Source organism: Periplaneta americana, chromosome 7 (assembly GCF_040183065.1).
Source record: "Periplaneta americana isolate PAMFEO1 chromosome 7, P.americana_PAMFEO1_priV1, whole genome shotgun sequence".
Classification (NCBI taxonomy): Eukaryota; Metazoa; Arthropoda; class Insecta; order Blattodea; family Blattidae; genus Periplaneta; species Periplaneta americana.
In genome coordinates, this window is record NC_091123.1 from 150659866 (window position 1) to 150680894 (window position 21029).

Genomic DNA, 21029 nt, shown 5'->3' on the forward strand with positions numbered 1-21029 from the left:
CACTGACTTAAAACTTGCCACAACACCACAAATTTCCATTAAATGCGCCAGAATTTGAAGTCTGGTCTCTAACAACGAAAACCGACTCTTTAGATCAGCAGTTTCCTAATTGTGGTCTGCAGGTAACTTGATGTAACTGAGATGTGATTTCAAATGTTTTATAAAAACAAAAAGAGGAAGTATTGAAGTTCTCTGCACTTCCTATTTTACAGCAGAATATTGTGTTTAATCTCAATGCAACACTTTAAGGAAAATATGTTTCTGTGATATGTATACGTCACAAACAATACAGAAAATGAGATCATCTAGATTGTAGATAAAAAAAACATGTTAAACTCTGGATAAAACTTTTATCGTCAAATGATTCTTCACAGTGATTTAGTTCTCTTACTCACGAGGTTTTGACGCAGATTATCAGATATCTAGATAAGACAAGCATTGTGATGTCAACGTCAGGAGAGCTACTACGATGAAGACTTGATGTGTTGGTTTAAGAGGAAATATTGTAGAAGATTTACTTTTTACTTTCTCGCCATATGTTGTATAAAAGAGAAACTCATTACGATGTTGCAGAAAAAATTAGTTTCGAGTGTGCTTCTAATCGAAAACTTTTTTCAAGAAAAGTTTTAAATCGTGACTGTATTCAGAAAAAGAGCAAAAATATATTTTATTTAAAGAAAAGTAATTTTTTATCATTGGAATTATATTCCGAATTGACAGATTTTTCATACAAAAGATAAAATGAACGAAAAATAAAGTTAATTGAATCATAGTTGTTATGAAAATAGAGATAAATATGAAGATTGTATTTTCCTGCGAAAACTTTACTTTCCTCAAAAATTTCTTCTTCCCACAAACGAATTATATAAACGCCTGGTAGGCCAAGTAGAACCATTCAGAATTACTCTTTTCTAAATTTTTAGCCATCACTAGTTCTAAAGTTATATTTGTTAAGTGCAGGCGAATTCTACAGAAGAATATAGTTTTAAAACTTATTGAACCATCTAATTTCAGTGTTATTGGTTAGTTGAAAATAATATCTTCAACACTGTTACCTTTTATTATTAGGCTACTATATTGTCACCCTTAAATCCCGAATTTTGTAAATAGCAAAAAATAACATGTCATACAAATGATTACATTTTATGAATATGTGAATTTGTAAAAAATACATAAATAAAAACTAATTACATCTACTTAAACCTTATATATTCTGTTTATAAATGAAATCAGACTACAATAAAATTACTTACATACTGTGCAGAAAACAAGACTTCATTATTTTAATTAATTGTTAATGATTTTACTCTGAGCAGGGTGGTCGAGGCTGTTCGTATAGGACTCGGATTCGGGAGGCCTGAGTTCAAATCCCGAGTGTGGCTTTTTTGGGGGGGCAGGGGAGCTTCCCTACTTGCAAAGAATGCTGAATTGGAACTTAATTTTCATCTACCCCGAATGTTCTGTCTATTGTCTATTCATGTGTTCGTGTTATCTTTAGAAAGGGTCCCTACTTCGAACTGATACTATTGTCCATGTATTGTGTGTGATCCAAAAGAATTTGCTAACCCCTCCGAAACTGGCTTGTAAGTCCCAGGAAGGAGGTTAAATAAAGATAAAGGAAAAAAGTAAATAATCTCATTTATTATGACTTAGACATGATATAATTCAAGAAATTAAACTTCAAGGAGAAAATCAGTGAAGAACACCATGATAGAAATGAACTGTGAAAGATTAAAAATCTATGAAAGATGTGTCATGAGCATGACAGACTTTTTATCAGGTTTGTGATGAATATCTTATAGAATTTGTATAAAATAATTTATGTAAGTTTTATTTAAATGTTAAATATAGAGAACACTGATTCTTTGAATACTGAACAAGACAATCTTTATACAGAAACTTAGATGGAATTTATAAATAAATAATAATATTTTAGTTTAAAATATTAAGACAGAGTAAACTGCCACAACGAGATGTTAAACTACCGGTACTTATTTTTAATACATGTCATAATATGATTAATATGTGGAAATGGAGAAAATGGAGCATGTGAAATGGACAGACAGAATAAGAAACGAAGTTGTGTTGAAAAGAGTGGTTGAAGAAAGAATGATGCTGAAATTGATCAGGAAGAGAAAAAGGAATTTGATGGGTCACTGGCTAAGGAGAAACTGTCTACTGAAGGATGCACTGGAAGGAATGGTGAACGGGAGAAGAGTTCGGGGTAGAAGAAGATATCAGTGATTGACGACATTAAGACATATGGATCGTATGTGGAGACTAAGAGAAAAGCAGAAAATAGGAAAGATTGGAAAAAGCTGGATTTGCAGTGAAAGACCAGCCCTTGGGCAGGACACAATGAATGAATGGATGAATGAATGAATAAATAAATAAATATGATTAAGAATTTTATATTTAGAAAGATGTACGTACTAGACTTTGGACTATATTAAATGAATTCACAAATAACTTTCCTGTGTCACTTGTAAAATCCATGCTAAAACTATGAATATAATATAGGCTATATACTGTATGTAGGAAATCAGAAATCTACAATTTAACATGGCTTTTTTATATAAAGTTTTGATGATTTATTAGACCCCCCCCCTTTATTATGCTTTTCGGCTCTAAAAGCCTCACAGCTTATGTTTGAATGAACAGTAATTCTGAGAATAAAGCCCAGAGAGAGTATTTTATCGTTAGAGGAAGTGCTAAAAATCGATTTCGAGATTTTCGCGGAAATACACGTTTTCATCACTTCATTTCCAATACGAAAATCAATATTAAAGTTAGTGGATAAGTTTACTAAAACATGTTCTGTATCTGACCGGAAAATAAAACGAAGACGTCATGGGCTGCCAGGAAATTTACGTCTAAATACTTGTCGTGTTCTCTTACACAACTTCCTGCACGTGATGAATAATGCGACAAGGCAGTGAATATCTATCATTACACAGTACCACTGTTCTGTTACTTAAATGTCTCTCACGACTGCACAGCGACATTTCGGGCCTTTTAAACTGCTCATGCTTTGGCCGTTTATATTACTTTTAATGTCGATTTTCGTAAATAGAGAAATGATTGCAATATAAATTTCGCTATTTTATGTTATTTTAAAAAAGAATTAACGTGTAAGTGTATATTTAAACAGTGTAATTTTACTCATCAATGAAATGAAGTCATATATATCAATTTTGAGATTATAGAGAATGCCTGCTGCGTGTGATTTAGAAAACATAAGTTCATCTTATGTTAAATTCTTTCATTATATAATAATATGTGGCGTTACAGCCCTTTAAGGGCCCATATCAACCAGCTAGCTGCTGGCCTCACGTCCACATACTGAAGCAGTGGTGAAAGATCATCCGACCAGAATGGAGGTATCGTGTTGTCAGTACGATAATTCCCTCCTCCCAGCCGTTATAGCTGGCTTTCGTAACCGAATATTGCTACTTATTGTAGCTCCCCAAGTGCATCACAATGCTGGGTGGGCACCGGCCCTATACACTGGCCGAAATTTCATGAGAAAATTGCTTCCCCCATAGCTCGAACCAGTGTATTTCATTAAATGTGCACTTTAAGTAAATGTTCAAGAAAATAAATTGTGAACAGTAGCTAATATCATTCGCAGCGTGGTAAAGGAACTGAATTGCGAAACCTGTGAAAAGCAGCATAGCGGTAATGAGAAAGTATGTGTCAGCTTTTCGACACTATTTTTAGAGTTTTTAATCGATAAATGGATTAGCGCAACAAAAAATTAATAAAACACCCCATTCATATTAAGGTACCGGTACACATTTTATCCCAAGCATTCGTTTTTTCTTCTCTTCAAAAATTTAACTTTTGACTCGTTTATTTATCCAGATAAAACACGATGAACGCAGCCCACTCCTGATGGTAGAAAGGTAAATTGTCGCAGGGAATCAAACCGGGGCCCTCTGGATTTGGAAACATGTAAATAAATTATCTAACATTAAATTAACGGTTTATATCAGTCACAATGATGAATATATTGAAACCTGCAGTAATTATTTACCATACCGCGCCTGATAATAATTATGAACTACGCAACGTTACGGAGATTAATAAACATTTGCTTTGTTGGTCTGTGTGGATCGTGCATAATGTATAAAATGTCTGATACATGGCAGTTTTTAAACTTTCGCGCCCCATATTGATTAGTGATGACAGAAGTGGGGTAGTGGGAGTGTCATGTACGCCATATCTATTCTGTGATGTCAATGTTGCAAATGTGTGTAGGAAATCAAACATAGAAATATTATTCAAGAAATATACTTCTTTGCATGCCCTGCCTGCGTTAATTATATAGTATGGATTCGTCAAGAATAAGTGTTGCGGAATCCACATCAACCACAACTCTTGCAAAAGAAGACATTCCATTAATTCCAAAACATACCGATGACTTTTGTTCAAGGTTAGTTCCGTATAATTGAAATAACTGACAAGGAATGTCAAAGACGATTAGCCTAATGTTGGGTAAAGTAATTAACTTCTATGTCCTTGTATGACTTTTTTTTACAGTGGATTAGCTTTCAAAGTATCAAAATGTGCATTTATTGTTTAGAATGTATTATGAATGGGATAGTGTTGGCCCAGAGTTCCAGCCAAATGTTATGCTTATAGGTATTTGATAATTCAGGTGATGGTTAGATAGAATTAAACATGAAGAGATTTTAGACACATATTAAATTGATTTATTTTAATTCACGTCGTAATTTACGCCGCGTTCAATAAGTCTATACAGTACGAAAGGGCTTTTTTTTTTATCCTTCAGCTGATTGAAGACAAAGCGAGACAATGGCTGTCGGGTATGGTGTCACTGTGGTTCAATTGTTTCGTTTATGAGGAATTGTTGAAAAATTACGATAACATTGTTGCTTGTTTACTAACATTGTTAATGCTGTATAGAATACAAACCTTTTCATTATATACAAATTTAATACAATAGCCTACGAATGGAATCATCTGTGATACTGAAGAACTCACGTCCATGGTGAACATTTTATTTCGTAAAATTGTGAGGTTATGGGCATTTGTTTACAATTCTTTAACTGTGTTACATTTCCCAAAACATACACCGATTTATGTCAGCTTGGGTAATCGTTCAAATGCCAAATTTATTGTTACTTTTACATGCCTTCTTAAGTAAGCTGTTTAACGTAACATTTCATTGTAAATATAATTACTCTTATTTGGTAATTGGTACTGCTTATGTTGAAAATTAACGTTTAAGAATTATTTTCATATGTAATATAAGTATTTTATATTCAAATATTTATTTATACGTTTTTTTTTCTCTTTCATCTAGGTGTTGTTCGTGGTTGTGGAGAAGATGTTGTCGAGAGAGAGAATTGAAATCTCGGACAATTATCGTTGGTCGTCCAAGTGTAGAGAAGTTCCCAGCAAATGTAATACGAAATCAAAAATACAATATTATAACATTTTTACCACTGGTATGTATACCTGCATTCTCCTTTGTTGTTACATAATTATACTGTATCACCTTCATTAAATAGAAGTGGGTAACCGAAAAATACTTCTGCATCTTAATAGTATAGTTACAGTACTTGTAAGATTCGTTACTTCTCTCAGTTGACGTAAATTCATTTAAGTAATGATAATACTTATTTGGATATCTTAGATTGTGATTCATTATTTCAGGTACTATTTCAACAATTCAAGTTTTTCTTGAATCTCTATTTTCTTGTGATGGCAACAAGTCAGTTCATACCAGACATCAGGATTGGCTATCTCTACACATATTGGGGTCCTTTGGTAAGCTATACTTATGCCTAAACACGTGAGGTGTGTGCGTGTTTTTCACAGAAATTGATACTCAAGATAGAGATTGATGGAGGGAGTTTATAAAGAATAACTCATATGTGACTATGTCTTTCAGTCCCTGTATAGTGTGAGAATTATTTCTATAGACTATTTTTAGGATTTTTTTTTAAGGTTCCCCGCAACTAAAAATGACACAAGATAAATTTGACAGTGAACATGCAGGCCTTTAGAAATTATTTTGTCATCAAAAACCCTTCTTACATTGGCCAAATACTCATTGGTAGTGTGGGGTATGGCAGAATCTTGCTAAAAATACCCATATTGTCTCTAAACTGTCAACTCTGAAAAAATTATGCGAGTATTTCTCCACATTGCATCTATCCATTTTCTACATTTTCATAAAATATGGGCTCTGTAGCATTTAGTAAAATAAATATTCTTACTATATTTAATGGAATAAAGGATTACTTTTTTACTGCAAAAATTCGAGATATCATTTTTGTATTTCGTTTCAGACTTTTGTATTGACAGTAACAATATTTCGTGAAGCTGTTGATGACATTCGTAGACACCGGAGAGATAAGGAAGTAAACAGTCAAAAATATCGACGTTTAGTACGAGGAAGAGACACATCGGAGTTAGTTCCATCATCCAAACTTCGCGTTGGAGATTTGGTTAGTATTTTTCCTATTTACAAATTCGTATCTGCGTAGAAATGAGTTGCTAGTCCTCTCATTTATTAAAACAGTTTCAGTGTTTTGTTGTTAGAAACGTCTTATGATTCACAATACTTTTCTCTTGTCTTTGTGGCTTCCTTTAGGAGGAAAGTGAAGTTAAGAATCTATGCCTTACTAAGTTTGTGTCTAATAAAATAAGCTTACAAAGATATGACTGGTTAATGTTGTAAATAGCATTCTGAAACTGATCATTGTGTGTCTGTCTACAAGTACATTTGCTACTTTAAGATAGCAATGCTGACTTCCATAAAACGCCTTCTGCTGTTTAAAAAAGTAGAATCAATATGGAACTTTAGCATTACCTGTTACATACACCTCAAAATTCTCTGTGGATATGTAATTAGTTAATAATAACTGGACACACTAATAGCAGATTGTCATAAAGATGGATGATGATCTAAAAGGCATGTTATAAATGTCAAGTGACATTGATTCATTACTGCAATATCACCACCTTGAGAAATCTCTTCATATATAGGTACTTAAAAGCTGTGAACAGTAAGCAAAAGTTGGAAATAGTCAGTTTGGTAGCTGCTACATTTTGAGTAGCATTGTCATTCACATGTTACAGTACGCGAGTTGCGTGGTATTTGTGTTGTAGCTCTGCAGTAAGAGTGATATGTGACCACATCTTGAGTAAGTGTCTTAACTCTCGCATACAGAGAGAGAGAAAAAAAAGTTGTTTGCAAACCTGAATTTAAAATCGTCTTGGTACTGTTGTAGGTTATAGTGGAGAAGGACCAACGTGTTCCAGCAGATTTAGTACTGCTAAGAACAACAGAACGTTCAGGTGCCTGCTTTGTGAGAACAGATCAGCTGGATGGGGAGACAGACTGGAAGCTGAGACTTGCAGTTCCTGCAACACAGAAGCTGGATTCGGATATGCAGCTCTTCGACATCAAAGCATCTCTGTATGTTGAAAAGCCACAACGAGATATCCACAGTTTCATAGGAACTTTCACCAGGGTATGTCTATCACTATCAAATTCAAGTGTAGCTTTGTGAGAATCCAACTTTCGAAGAATTCCGTGCTCTGTTCACAGTCCTTGGCCTTGCTTTGTATCTCCTAAGATGCACCACAAAAACAAAGTGGTCTACAGTTTTGGTGTACTGTTTCTACAAAGTTGGCAAAAAGAATGTTCCATGAGTCGACTTGTTTTCATTCTCTTAAAAAGCTTTGCTTAAATTTGCCAAGGCAGCTTTTCACTATTATTATTTTTCTATAGCATAGCAACATATGCGCTAGGTATCCCATTGAGAGTACATAAAACAAGACTTATGTGCTGCTGTTTCTCTTACAAGACTTTTAATTTTTCTTATGACTGGTTTTAAAGATATGTTACCTTTCTTTCTAAAGGACTATACGAAATTAGTAACTTAAACTACCCCATAGAAGTCTACATGAATTAAAAAAATTCATTGCTAGTCACTGTAAACATATAAAACTCTTGCTGTGCTCTGCAAGTCTCAAAGTCTCCCATATATATATATATATATATAGTTTGGATATGTTACAGCGTTTGCTGTTTCCCTCATCCAAAATGCTGTGCTTCTCTGTTCGGGATATTCTCCTCTCTTCGTTAGTTGTCTTCTGCTCATTGTTTGTTCCATTTGCCATCTTGATTAATTTGGGGAGTTACAGCTTATGATGAAATCCGATTACATTATGTGCTAGTTTGTCAAAAATATATATTGGAAACAATTTTAAATGATTTTCAAGATTAATATTTATGGATCTAATTTCTAATGGGTTTTATGTATAAAAAATATTTTGAGGGGGGATTTCTATAAATATAAAATTTGAAATCTCAGAAACCGAAGTTTACAAATGATCACAAAGGTCCCAAAATACACGTCTCCAGAACCCAGATACGTTACTTTGGCAACTTTAATTATATTAAAAAGTAAGAAGTTTTAAATAGGTATTCAAATATTTTGCAGATAGCAGGATTACCTTACAGCAATGTAATGTAATGTTATGTAAATCAATTTATGCTCGACCATGCCGAAATGTAGTAATTATACACCTGGTAGCAGTCCTTTAATGCATGTCATTAAAGTACACCTATTCATTAAAGTTCAGGTTTTTTATTATTCTCGGATATGCAATCGAAAGACGAGGGAAACGTCACGGAGGCTGGAAATCCAATACTGTTGCAGAAAGTTATGTTCTGTTACTATAATAATTAGCGTTAATTGTAAATAATATTCAAATAAATTCAATTTGTCATCTCGTTTTTCAATTCTAAATCAATTTCCAGGTTATATCAAAATTAGTTCATGTTATTCTCTACATTATATCAAGGTCAGTGACATTATTGTTCCTCGGAAAAAATCAATACTTTCGCGTCTGCGCACATCTCACAATTCACTAGCTATGCACAAGGTCACTTCCGATCTTCAGTTAGATACAAATAAAATGAATACTTCTAAATAATTTCAAGTTAGAAATATGGTCGAGCATAAAAAGTCGTATGAAACTTGCCTATAATAGTAATTAAGACGCTCGTATGAAAATTATGAAACTCGCTAGCGCTCGTTTCATAAACGAACATACTCGCGTCTTAATTACTATCATTATAGGCTCATTGCATAATGTACTATTATATATTGCAGAAACTATGTATCGCGGAAATTAAAAGAAAAATCAAGACAAGCAGAAATGCTTGTATTGATTTTATTATTTAATAATGTCACACTGCCATCAATTAACATATAAAATGGGAAGTTGGTATAAATGCCAATAGCAACTACAGAATTCGTATTGATCGTAGCCTATCATTTTTTTGCACTAAGAAATGCATCCTTACTTAAATTTGAATACTGAGTTTGTCTCATTAAATAGTGTATCTGTAAACAAATTATTCTAATTAGAGTTATTTAGTGAAGGTAGAATATTCTTAACGAGTGTTATTCTTTAACATTGGCGCTAACAAATTGTAAACACTAAAGTGAAAGTAATTGAAGCCATTAGAAATAGTAACTAATGATGGAACAAATTGTGACAAAATACAAAATATTGTTTATAATAAATTTCTGCATTAAAGTTTAAAGTTCTTGAAATTCTAAGAGTAAAGCATTAGACAAAAAGTGAGGGACTAAATAGTAATGATTCATTGCTTATTATTCATTGTTAGTTGATGTATGATGTACATGACTGTACTCATTCTTATATAAACTTGTATATAGCATAAATAAATTCTAGTGCTGTTACATGTTATATTTTACAATGGTTCTGTTACGTACAGGTTATATGTATTTTGATTTCTACTATAATCATCTTTACTTTTAGCAAATGGTTACAGAAAAAAAAAAAACTGGACAGAATAGACAGTTTATCTACTTTTCAAATAGATTTGATGTACATCAAGCATTTCTCTGTAAGCACTTGCCTCTACCAATACTACAAATTTCTTTTAAAAACTCGACGTTTGTATGCATTGCAGCATGATGGATATGGAAGTGAGGACAGCCTTGATGTGGAGAACACATTGTGGGCAAACTGTGTGGTTGCATCAGGGTCGGCATTGGGCGTGGTTGTGTACACTGGCTCAGAGACAAGAAGTGTGATGAACAATTCACAACCCCGCAGTAAAGTGGGCTTACTAGACATGGAAATTAACCAGCTGACCAAGGTAAAGATAAGTTCACGTGGTCAGATCTTAAAAGCGTCTTTAAATTTACTGTAGTGTGACAGTGAATTGGAGTCTGAACTCAGATCTCAGCAAATCTAAAAGAAAAAAATTCCATCTTCTTACAATAAACGCTATTTTTTTTTTTTTTTGGGAGAATAAATATGCTAGTGTTGTGACTTCAGACAAATTGTGAGTGAACAGTGATGATTTCAGATTAGTATATATTATTTTAATGTACCGAAGTACATATGATATTTCCATGCAGATATTCTGTGTCATCATACGATGAAAGAGTAATGGAACGGAGAAAAATTCTCTCCGGCACTGGGATTTGAACCCGTGTTTTCAGCTCTACGTGCTGATGCTTTATCCACTAAGCCACACCGGATACCCATCCCGGTGTTGGACAGAATCGTCTCAGTTTAAGTTCCAACTCTTGGGTTCCCTCTAGTGGCCGCCCTCTGCACTACGTCATAGATGTCTATGAACGTAGGACTGAAGTCCACACATGTGCTGAGGTGCACGTATGACGTAGTGCAGAGTGCAGCCACTAGAGGGAACCCAAGAGTTGGAACTTAAACTGAGACAATTCTGTCCGACACCGGGATGGGTATTGGGTGTGACTTAGTGGATAAAGCATCAGCACATAGAGCTGAAAACCCAGGTTCAAGTCCCGGTGCTGGAGAGAATTCTTCTCCGTTCCGTTACTCTTTCATCGTATTTCAGAAAAGGCCTATTTTCTCAAGTGGGGGATAAATAGTATAGTGGTGACAACTGGATGGAGTTAATAAGTTTTAGTATATTTTTTTTATTTGATTCAGGACCCAGGTTTTAATGCACTACCTATAAACTAAAAATGAAAATGACAACTACATTTCGGTAGGCATGGTATACATTATGATTGAGAAAACTTTGTTTACAACATGACGAAGTTTAAATCTTTCAATATTTGTTTAATAATACCTAAAGGATGTAATAAGTCACCTAGTGAAGTGTGTACTGACATATTATAGGAGCAGGTTACCATTACAGTGGTTATCAAGAGTGCTGCACTTAAATTTGTTTTATCTTCTTTAAAGGCTTCTGTGACTGGATGTAATATACATTGCTTTCCACACCACAGGAGTATCTGGAAATATCTTATATCAGACGCGTATCAGAGGGCATGATTAAATATATACAAAGTAGCAATACTACTTTATAGTGCATTTGAATTTGGGCCCGGATGATAATGCTTTGGACTTCCATTTAGGCACCACTGCTACCATCGTCATTATGGCCAGAGGCCTGGTTAGGGTTTAATGACAGCATATCTCTGTTCACGTCATTGAATTGTATAGGAAACAAGAAGACAGAGCTTTCACGCTTTTGTGCACCTGGTCACTAAGAAATAATGTGGTCAGTACCACAGTTTGACTGCCTTTTATAGGAAAATACTAGTGTTTATTTTTAACCAATACCAAATAAATGTGGAATTATTCTGGAGTTTACAGCAAGATGAAATTTTCTGCCTCGAACCCAGACCCTTTCAGTCCATAGCCTGTCACCCTACAGTCGAGCCGTTCTTATTTCCGGCAGCAAATCACACGACACCTTCTGGTCAGCTGACACGCTGCTTCACTGGCAGTGGTTGTCGTCAAGGTTATGCAGACGACATACCGCTTCCCGCTCACGGTGGATGTTACTGCGTTGTCAAGTCTACCCTTGTCCTCTTAACGAAGTTTTAGCACATGTCTAGTCTTAAACATCGAACGAAAAATTATTTCCCACGATAAATAATTAGTAATATATGAATACATAATATTATATATTATTGTTATTGTTGATCCTAGCATCCCAGGACACAGAAGACTTACCATGTTGTGCTATAATTGGTTTTTCCGACCATTTGAAGTAACGATTTTCGTAAATACAGAAACAATATTAGAAATTACTAAAATGGGAGAAAGCTGTAAAATATAATAAATAAACATTTTTTATGTGAATGAATAACTAAAACCACACAACCTGTAAATTAAGTAAAATATGTTAGTATTAAAAATTTTGTCATGATAAGTCATTGCTACATACAAAAATTACACGAAGAACCTTGCCTAACGGTATTGTCAATTTAGAGGTGCTACACCTAGATCGCTACAATCATTGTTAGTACCTGCCGCCGCCATAGTTCTCAGTTTATTTTCTTCTTTGCCGGATTGTCCGTACTTCTCTGTCGTTATTTGAGGAACCGTGAACTTGTTCACATCACACGCATCAGCTGTTCATTGCACCACTTGCATTAAAGGCAATAAACTACTCTTATTCTACGCTCATTTTCGAAATAATCTCTAACGCTAAGAATCATTTCTCTGCTTTGCGAATTGATGGTCTTCTGACTCCTCCACGGCATTGTGATGCTGAAAACTCAGCGATAACAACAATACCGACTGATTGTTCGACAACCAGCTATTAGAACTGCGTCCGTTCACTATTGGCTTGACAGAGATTTAGCAACACCGCTATTGCCTACCTTCTTCGCGCCAAAAGTCGAGAAGGCGTGGCCACGTCGGAAATAAGAACGGCTCGACTGTACATACAGAGCTTACTCAGAAAATGGTAGACTCTTGAACTTAACAAATAAGGAAATTTGCATCCTCATTTTTTCTTTTACAGGTCTTGTTCGGTGCCGTCCTTGGGCTGGCAATGGTTATGATGTGCCTCAAGGGTTTCAGTGGTCCATGGTATAGATACATGTTCCGATTTGTATTGCTGTTCTCATACATAATTCCCATCAGGTAATTTCTTATTTCTCTGACAGTTTGTGTTCATATTGTTAATTGTTACATTCTCATTGTACATTGTATAAGAAGAAAGTATTTTGATGTTGCAATAAAAATCAATTTCCAGATTTTCACGGATATACATGTTTTCATCATCACTGATAGTGAAAATGTGTGATTTGGCTGGGCATGAGTATATATATATATGTACAGAATTCTTCCTAATTACTGGGCAGATTTTGTATGATATTGTAAATTTATTCCAACTCAACAATGTAACTTTTATTCAAAGCAACAATAATTATCACTCTCTACAATTTAATTTCACTCCCGTCAACAATGGGATTTGGTCTCCACACAGTAACACAGTATTCGTTAGTGCACTCCACTGGCGACAATGACAATAATTTACTTGGACTATTACGAACAACAATGAACTGTTAATCTTAACTAATATTCACAAAGCACTATTTACAACACAGAACTGTCAGTTCTCAGTTCACAGCTCGTTTGTCTTGGCTAGTTCTTCTAGCTCAGTCACTCGCGTTCACAGAATCTCGAACCCCAGACCTTCAGAGACGATCCGCTGAACTTCGAACTCAGGTCCCCCAACTGCGGTCCACAGCACTCGAACTCCGGGCTTCAGGCTCCACAGTTACGGACACAACTCAAGTCGTGGTCTGGTCTCGAAGCTGGCTTCACTGCTACACATCATTGGCTTACTGACTGGCTGAATGACTCGAGTTCACCTGCGCATTGTATTTATAACTAAGCCATAGTTTCTCGAGAGTTCGCGGTCGGTCAACAGATGCCATAGAAGATAACGGATATCCAGACTTCTCTGGATCTTTCTCCTCAGTCACCAGCTGCTTTACTTTCCCCTCTCTACCGCGGAACAGCGTGTCGCAACCTCCTCTCTCCTCTCCGCGCCGCGCACCGTCCCCCAGTGCTCCGTGGAGCCCGTGTCGACTCACGCGCGACCTGCTCTCTTGCGGGACGCTGGTCGTGAGTTCGAATCTCACGTCGCTGTTACAATATTTTACACAAATTGACTGATCTGTAAATAAATTCTTAAACTAAGTTTCTAACTTTAAGTAATTCCCTGAACATATATATATTTTTACGACAGTGTTATGAAAAACACGTTGAACTATCACATCCCATTACGAAAGACGCTGGGAGATAACTGGAAATTATAACAGAGCATTGACATACTGAAAGGGAAATAATGATAATGGTAGTGGTGGGGAAGGTGGCTGGTGGTGACTATGACAACGACGATACTTTTTCTCACGTGAAAACATTTTCAGGGTGTTAAGATTGTTTTTTATAGTGGCAGGTACTTGACTGTTTGACATAGTTCAAACTTTGTTAACTGGATAGTGAAACTGTATTTTATTCTTGCTACAGTTTACGAGTAAACTTGGATATGGGGAAGGCATTCTACTCGTGGTCTATTCAGCGTGATCAAGAAATTGCTGGAACTGTTGTGCGTTCTACAACAATTCCTGAAGAACTGGGTCGTATCTCATACTTGTTAAGTGACAAGACAGGGACATTGACACAAAATGAGATGGTGTTCAAGAAGCTACATCTTGGAACAGTTTCGTATGGTACAGAAACATTTGATGAGGTGAGAAAACTGAGCTTAACTTTTTTTTTGTTCCAAAATACACTTAATATGTAAAATGTAAGTGAAATAATGTTTATATTGCAAATGTATAGTACGGTAAGTAGAAAATGCTTTTTTTATGTAATTATTTAAAATAAATATTCGAATAAGTGTTGAAAACCCAGAGGATTTTTTTTTTTTACAGTGGAAAGACATTGGAAACTAAATAACAAATGCAATTTTATTAACATACTGAGCTGAATGTACTTTTCATATTATCACTTTCTCATGTCATGCTACTATTTATTCCATTTATAGTAAGAGCCTATATGTAAAATAAGTTCATTTTATTGTTATTATTATTATTATTATTATTATTATTATTATTATTATTATTATTATTATTATTATTATTATTATTATTATTTAGACATCTGTCTAGTTAATTAACCATCCCATAAATGAAATGTAAGGAAAATATGATTTTTTTTATAGAAATAATGTAATATTTTGAAGTAAAAATTAAGTTAAATGATGTGCATTTAAATTATATTTTCATCTTTGTAATATATGGTATGTATCAACACAAACTGACGTAAGGTTTTCTACACTTTTCTGGTTTACTTTAGGTTTCATCACATTTAGGCACAGCATATGCTCAGCTTTCAAAACAGATGTCAGTAGAAGGTGGTGCAGGGAGCTCAGGACCCTCCCCGATCCATGTTCTCACAGTGCCATCAAATAGTGGTTCGAAGGTAAACTTTGTTCTTAATACAGTATATAAAGAAAAATATTATTTCTAAGTGTTAACCTTTTCTGTTCAAGTGAAAGGTAATCGTGTTTCTTTTCCAGTTTTATGCATTTGTATTGTAAGCCTGTAATGATTTACTTTTAACATTTCTAAATCATCAGTCAAGTAATTAAGATATGCGCGATAAATAATTTACAAATGGGGTGTATAATTTGGAGAATGGATTTTGTTTACAGATATGTGGTATTATGTGAAAATGAATTTGTTTATGCAGTGCAGTTTCGATTATTGTCATTTTTGGTAACTGTTGTTCATTATTCAATACCATTAAATTCTATTATATCATCAAAACTGTACTAATCCTTTTTACTTGACCAAGTGCCTGTGCAGTACTATTAATGTAAGTATAATGGCTACTTCTTTTGATATGTTTACTGCACATTAATTTTATTGCTTGCAGTTAGTATAATGTAAACCTTCTGTTTAGCTACGAGCTTTTTGTTTCTGTGCGTGATCACAGTATTCTGTAGCATTCAAATAGAAAATATATTACAATGGAATTGAAAAGATAATTGTTGTAAACTCCGCGATACTAGGCAGCTTTACCATTAATTTTCTAGGTTCGAAGATCTGAAGTGACAAGAGTACAGGAGGCTGTGAAAGCTGTGGCATTGTGCCACAATGTGACACCAGTGTATGAAGAAACTGTTCCACAAGAGGGGAAGAAGGAAGAAAGAGGACAGGGCGATGAAAGTCCAGGGTCAATAGAGAGCCAAACAGAAGCAGATCAGCATTACTGGCAACCTAAGAAGGAAACTTGTGTTTATCAGGCTTCCAGTCCAGATGAGGCAAGTAGGATTGAAAAGATTTATTTCACTGAAGGGCCATTCCACGAAAATGCTACATTTTCACGAAAAAGAAAAATCTGACGAATCTCTGCTTGTTATATGTCATTTTTTCGTTATGATCCAAATTTTTTTAATTTGACAACACTGATTGTGTAACAACACGTATGTGGGAGGAAAAGCACAAAGAAGTGTGTGGTTTAAGAGCGCAAAATTATCTATTAGAAATCACATATTTGAATGCACATTTAAGACAAATAAATCATTACTTCTATATATTAAATTCAATTAATAATGAAGTGCTTCAGTATCATCATCATCATTTGTTGGTTCTAGTGGATTTTCTCAGACTGTGATTTCATTGGTTTCAATAGAGCAAAGTGGAGTTCAGTGAACTATATTTATTATATCTACTTGCTGTGACCCATAAGTTTTGCTGAAGAAACTGAATAATGCTACAGCCTGCTGACTTAAATGATTCTTCCTCTTACTGATAAAATAGTACAAAATTACACATTGTAACTCTATATTCGGCCAATATTTGATAAATGAGGTTTGGGAAAGATTAGTATAGTTAAATTGTTCATGTATATATTGTATTTTAGAAAAATGTTTGAAATTCAGGGTCTTATTTCTTAAAATTGAACCATTAAAACTTTTGCAATTTGATTTTAAGATATTAATTTCTAATAGGTGGCTCTTGTGAAATGGACGGAAGAGGTTGGATTGGCTCTTGTGAGACGAGATTTGGCGAGCATGCAGCTACGAACTCCAGAGGGAGTCACACACACATACACCATCATGCAAATCTTCCCTTTCACTTCAGAGACCAAACGTATGGGCATCATACTTAAGGTATTACATTTTGTGGTAGATCTGCTTTGTTTGGTCTAAATAAGAACTACGTTCCTTATTTGTTCATGTGTTTTTCTCGTAGGGACAATTTCACCAACATGTTACTAATCCACAATTAACTAATTGTAATTTAACTAGAATAATTTTGCTTGTTGTATGATATTCCCTTACACAATCTACAGTACATTCACATTATCCCATTTTGTCTTCAATATTGCTGAAGACATTGGAATAAAGTTTTCTTACATTTAAATCTCTTTCTACTTACTTCCAATCTTTCCTATTTTCTTCTAAAGTCTACCCATTCGTCTTTTTGTTTTCAATGATTTTGATGTTCTGAGGTTACCTCTGTTTATGACGACATTTTATTGTCGTAATATAACAAATGAACTCACTATATAGATCACAGCTTACATTAACAAGGCACATGGTCTAAGAAATTACGATTTTGCTATGATTCCTTAGGGTGTGATGACTTAGTTGGGAATTAAATTAATTGACTTTATTTTAAATGCGTATTAGTTCGGTGAAATGCAAATGAATTAAATACGATTTAACTTCCGTGTTTAAGTTAAATTACAATTAGTTAATTGTGGATTAATAACATGTTGGTGAAATCGTCTCTAAGTGTCAATTAAAAAGACTTTAAGTAACAATTATTAACGTTAAATATGTTTGGTGAAATCCACCCTCAGCATTGAAGTTTAATTTTTTTATAGACAGATGTTAATAACAGATTTTGCTAAGAAACTTTAAAAATTATGAATTCCGATATAAAGAATTATTTTTTTAGTGTACATTGAAAAAAAATCTGTTACAATACAAATAATTCGTTTTTAAAACTTTTCTGAACAATAGATAAACCTTAGTTATGCTCTAGAAAACTATTATTGCATTATTTCATTGTTTTCTTATTTTGAAGTGTAATTTGAGTTTTATAGGATAGTAATGAAGTGTGTAACAGTTCAATTGCATTAAAAAGTATTGATTATTCAGTTTTTTTTTTAAATAAGAAGAATAATCTACTTTTTTCATGTCATTTTTGTTAATTTTAAACTTAATAAATGTATAACTGACATTCTTTGTTTTCTTGTGGCTTAAACAATAGACTCTCTCCTTCCCCCTTTCCTCCTTTTTACTCCCTTTTTCCCTCCTTCCATCATATAGACTTGAATGAAACTTAAATTGAAATGAAATAAATGATCCGTGACAATAATATCGCTTGCTTACAGGAAGAACACACTGGAGAAATTGTATTCTATCTGAAGGGAGCTGATGTTGTTATGTCAGGCATAGTACAGTACAATGATTGGCTGGAGGAAGAATGTGGCAACATGGCAAGAGAAGGTCTGAGAACTCTCGTTGTTGCCAAGAAGACATTGACTGAAGAGCAATATATGGACTTTGAGGTAACATAGCTACAATAAGAAGTAAAATACATATGGCTGGCTGCTTTAAAAATGTGGACTGAGTTATAAAACCATAAGTGGGAAAACTAAAGATGTTCATGTCCACTGATGGTTCTCTTATTGCATAGGTATCATTTCAGGCATTATAAAATTATCAATACACAGTTCATTCATTTAAAATTCTATTACAATTTTTAGTTTACTCTTTTAAGATGATTTCCCTCATAAGAAGTTTATATGTATTGGTCCGTAGGAAAACATCTTAAATAGGAGCCACTATACAGGGCTTCTACAAAATACCTTTTCGGTTCCGAACACATGTAATATACGTTCTATGAATCTGAGGTGCATGAAAATAGTACCAATGGAAAGAGAAACTCAAAAAGTTTAGTTCCTTATCTTAAAGATGTTCAATGTGTCCCTCCTTGGTAACACGGCACACATCAAACCTATAGTTAAGTTCCACATAGGTATGCGGATTTTCTGAGGTTATGTCTGTTCACTTTACCAGAAAGATGAAAAGTGGCTTCGTTGCAAACTTATGCAGAAATTTCTTCGTAGCACTTTGTCCTCTGCTTTTAGGGCTCCTCTGCTCGGTATGGATGAAATCGCAACCACTTGTGAAGAATCGTGCCTTAAAATCAGTGATAACGGAAATATGGATTGTAGGCCCACTGGGTGGCTCTACACCCAACTTTGTTTGGTAATGCCGTTGCACATTAATAACTGACTGATTCACATGAAAATCAAGCTTTTCTGTCCTCTATAGCAGCCATTTCGCCTCAATAATGAACAAATTTGTTTATATGCATTATTATGAGGCATTGTTACGAACTAGGAAAACAATGTTGCCACAACTAAACTTTTTGAGTTTCTCTTTCCATTGGCGCTATTTTCATGCACCTCAGATTCAGAGAACGTAAATTACATGTGTTCGAAACCGGAAAGATTTTTGTAAGATCCTTGTATAACACATTCCATTAAACACAAGATTCTAATTGTGGCGAGTTACCCAGAAAAATAAAGTGATGTATATCAGACAATTCATTAAACACAAGAGTCTAATAATATTTTGATCTAATTTGAGCAATTTATGTAGAAAAATATAATGTATTATGACACACTTCATTAAATACAAAATTGTAATAATGTTTTGCTCTAATATTATAGCTATTTACCCAGAGAAATTAAAGCTGATATAATTATCTCAGTCTTTTAAGCAAAAGATAATAATAATATTTTGTTGTTTTATTTGTAGCGATATGCTCTGAAAAAATAACTTTCATGTTTTTCTAAAAGTAAAAAATAGTCTATCTAAAGTTGAGGAAGACACATGAACAAAGTCGCAGAGCATGAACCAACAGTCAACAAGATGGGCAGAATTATCTATCAACATTAATTTAATGGAAAATATTATTGCCATCATCAGTCATCACCATTACTACCATCACCATAAATGCATTGTTATTAGTTTTGGAACTTGTGTCAGTCATTAGTGTTAATGCCATTAATGACAATTATGTGATCAATAGACGCGGTACAATGCTGCAAGGATGTCAGTGTCAGATCGTGTTGCACGCGTTGCTGCTGTAGTGGAGAGTCTGGAGCGGGAGATGGAGCTGCTGTGTGTCACAGGAGTGGAGGACAGATTGCAGGACAGAGTGCGCCCCACCCTCGAGCTACTGCGCAATGCTGGCATTAAGGTTTGTCCTTCCATTCCTTTATGACTATCAAAATAGATTTCTGTTATAATAAAGACAGGAATAAAATTCATGTGCAATAGAGAAATGGCTCTCAAATTGTTTTGAACTTCTGGATCCAGACTTCTAAAGTCCTGAGTCAGAATTCACTCTACCAAGAAGATAGCAGCATTTAAGCAAGTAACTCCATATTTATTAAGTAATTAGCAAACTTGAAGTAACGCCTTAAATGTGCTGTGATAAATGGAAGTTGGCTGAAATATTGCTATATTGGAATCCTCATGTAATCCTTTTGGACTAGAATATCATAGACTTGAGTTTCTTCAACCTTAAACTTCATTACAATTTATCATTTTCACTACCTTCACGGTATTCTTAGATTTCATATTTCCAGAATAACACAAAAACACAAAGTAAAAATGTTCCATCTCCTTAAAGTTAAGTAGGGTTTATATGTGTATATACCGGTATATCTTAGACAAAATAAATCTTAAGCTTTTAATTTCTCATATTGGATGTTGATTGATAGCAGTATGATGATATAAATAAGCAACATCAGTGTACTTATTTTCTATCATAGGCATTATTTTCCTTTATCTTTCCACCTTAGACACTTTCTGCAAAATGTTGTTGTTGTTTTCTAATGCCAGGCGTTTGACAATAAAGTCATTTGACCTCTTGCATTCCAATATTTTTCAAAGATATTATCATGACCAGCCACTGAAGCACAGATTTTGAGGTGTTCCGAATCCATTTCTTGGTTTGAGTTGCAAAATACAACTGATTTTAAATAGCACGTACTAGGAAATTTATGTACCACTAAAGATTCTTTCATGGACAGAGTTCTTTACTTGCAGATTCCATTATTAGCCAGTTTCATTTCATTCCATACCATACCATCTTCAGCATTATCATCATCAT

The 21029-nt window shown here is 34.3% G+C and overlaps 1 protein-coding gene across 8 annotated transcripts in view; it reads left to right on the forward strand.

Annotated features, from left to right (window-relative positions):
• LOC138703586 (probable phospholipid-transporting ATPase IIB) overlaps positions 1-21029 on the forward strand; it is a 54793-nt gene that overhangs the window by 17626 nt on the left and 16138 nt on the right. For 5 of the 8 annotated variants that reach the window (XM_069831593.1, XM_069831591.1, XM_069831594.1 and 2 more), the window contains 12 exons: positions 5330-5474; positions 5683-5796; positions 6321-6479; positions 7266-7508; positions 9989-10177; positions 12830-12951; positions 14347-14569; positions 15178-15303; positions 15920-16147; positions 16838-16999; positions 18232-18408; positions 19941-20111. In XM_069831593.1, coding sequence (XP_069687694.1) covers positions 5330-5474; positions 5683-5796; positions 6321-6479; positions 7266-7508; positions 9989-10177; positions 12830-12951; positions 14347-14569; positions 15178-15303; positions 15920-16147; positions 16838-16999; positions 18232-18408; positions 19941-20111 — 2059 coding nt within the window. Of the gene's footprint in view, positions 1-3113; positions 3132-4194; positions 4436-4883; positions 5015-5329; positions 5475-5682; positions 5797-6320; positions 6480-7265; positions 7509-9988; positions 10178-12829; positions 12952-14346; positions 14570-15177; positions 15304-15919; positions 16148-16837; positions 17000-18231; positions 18409-19940; positions 20112-21029 lie in introns of those variants that run through there. The other 3 variants (XM_069831598.1, XM_069831596.1, XM_069831597.1) reach the window with 3 other exon arrangements.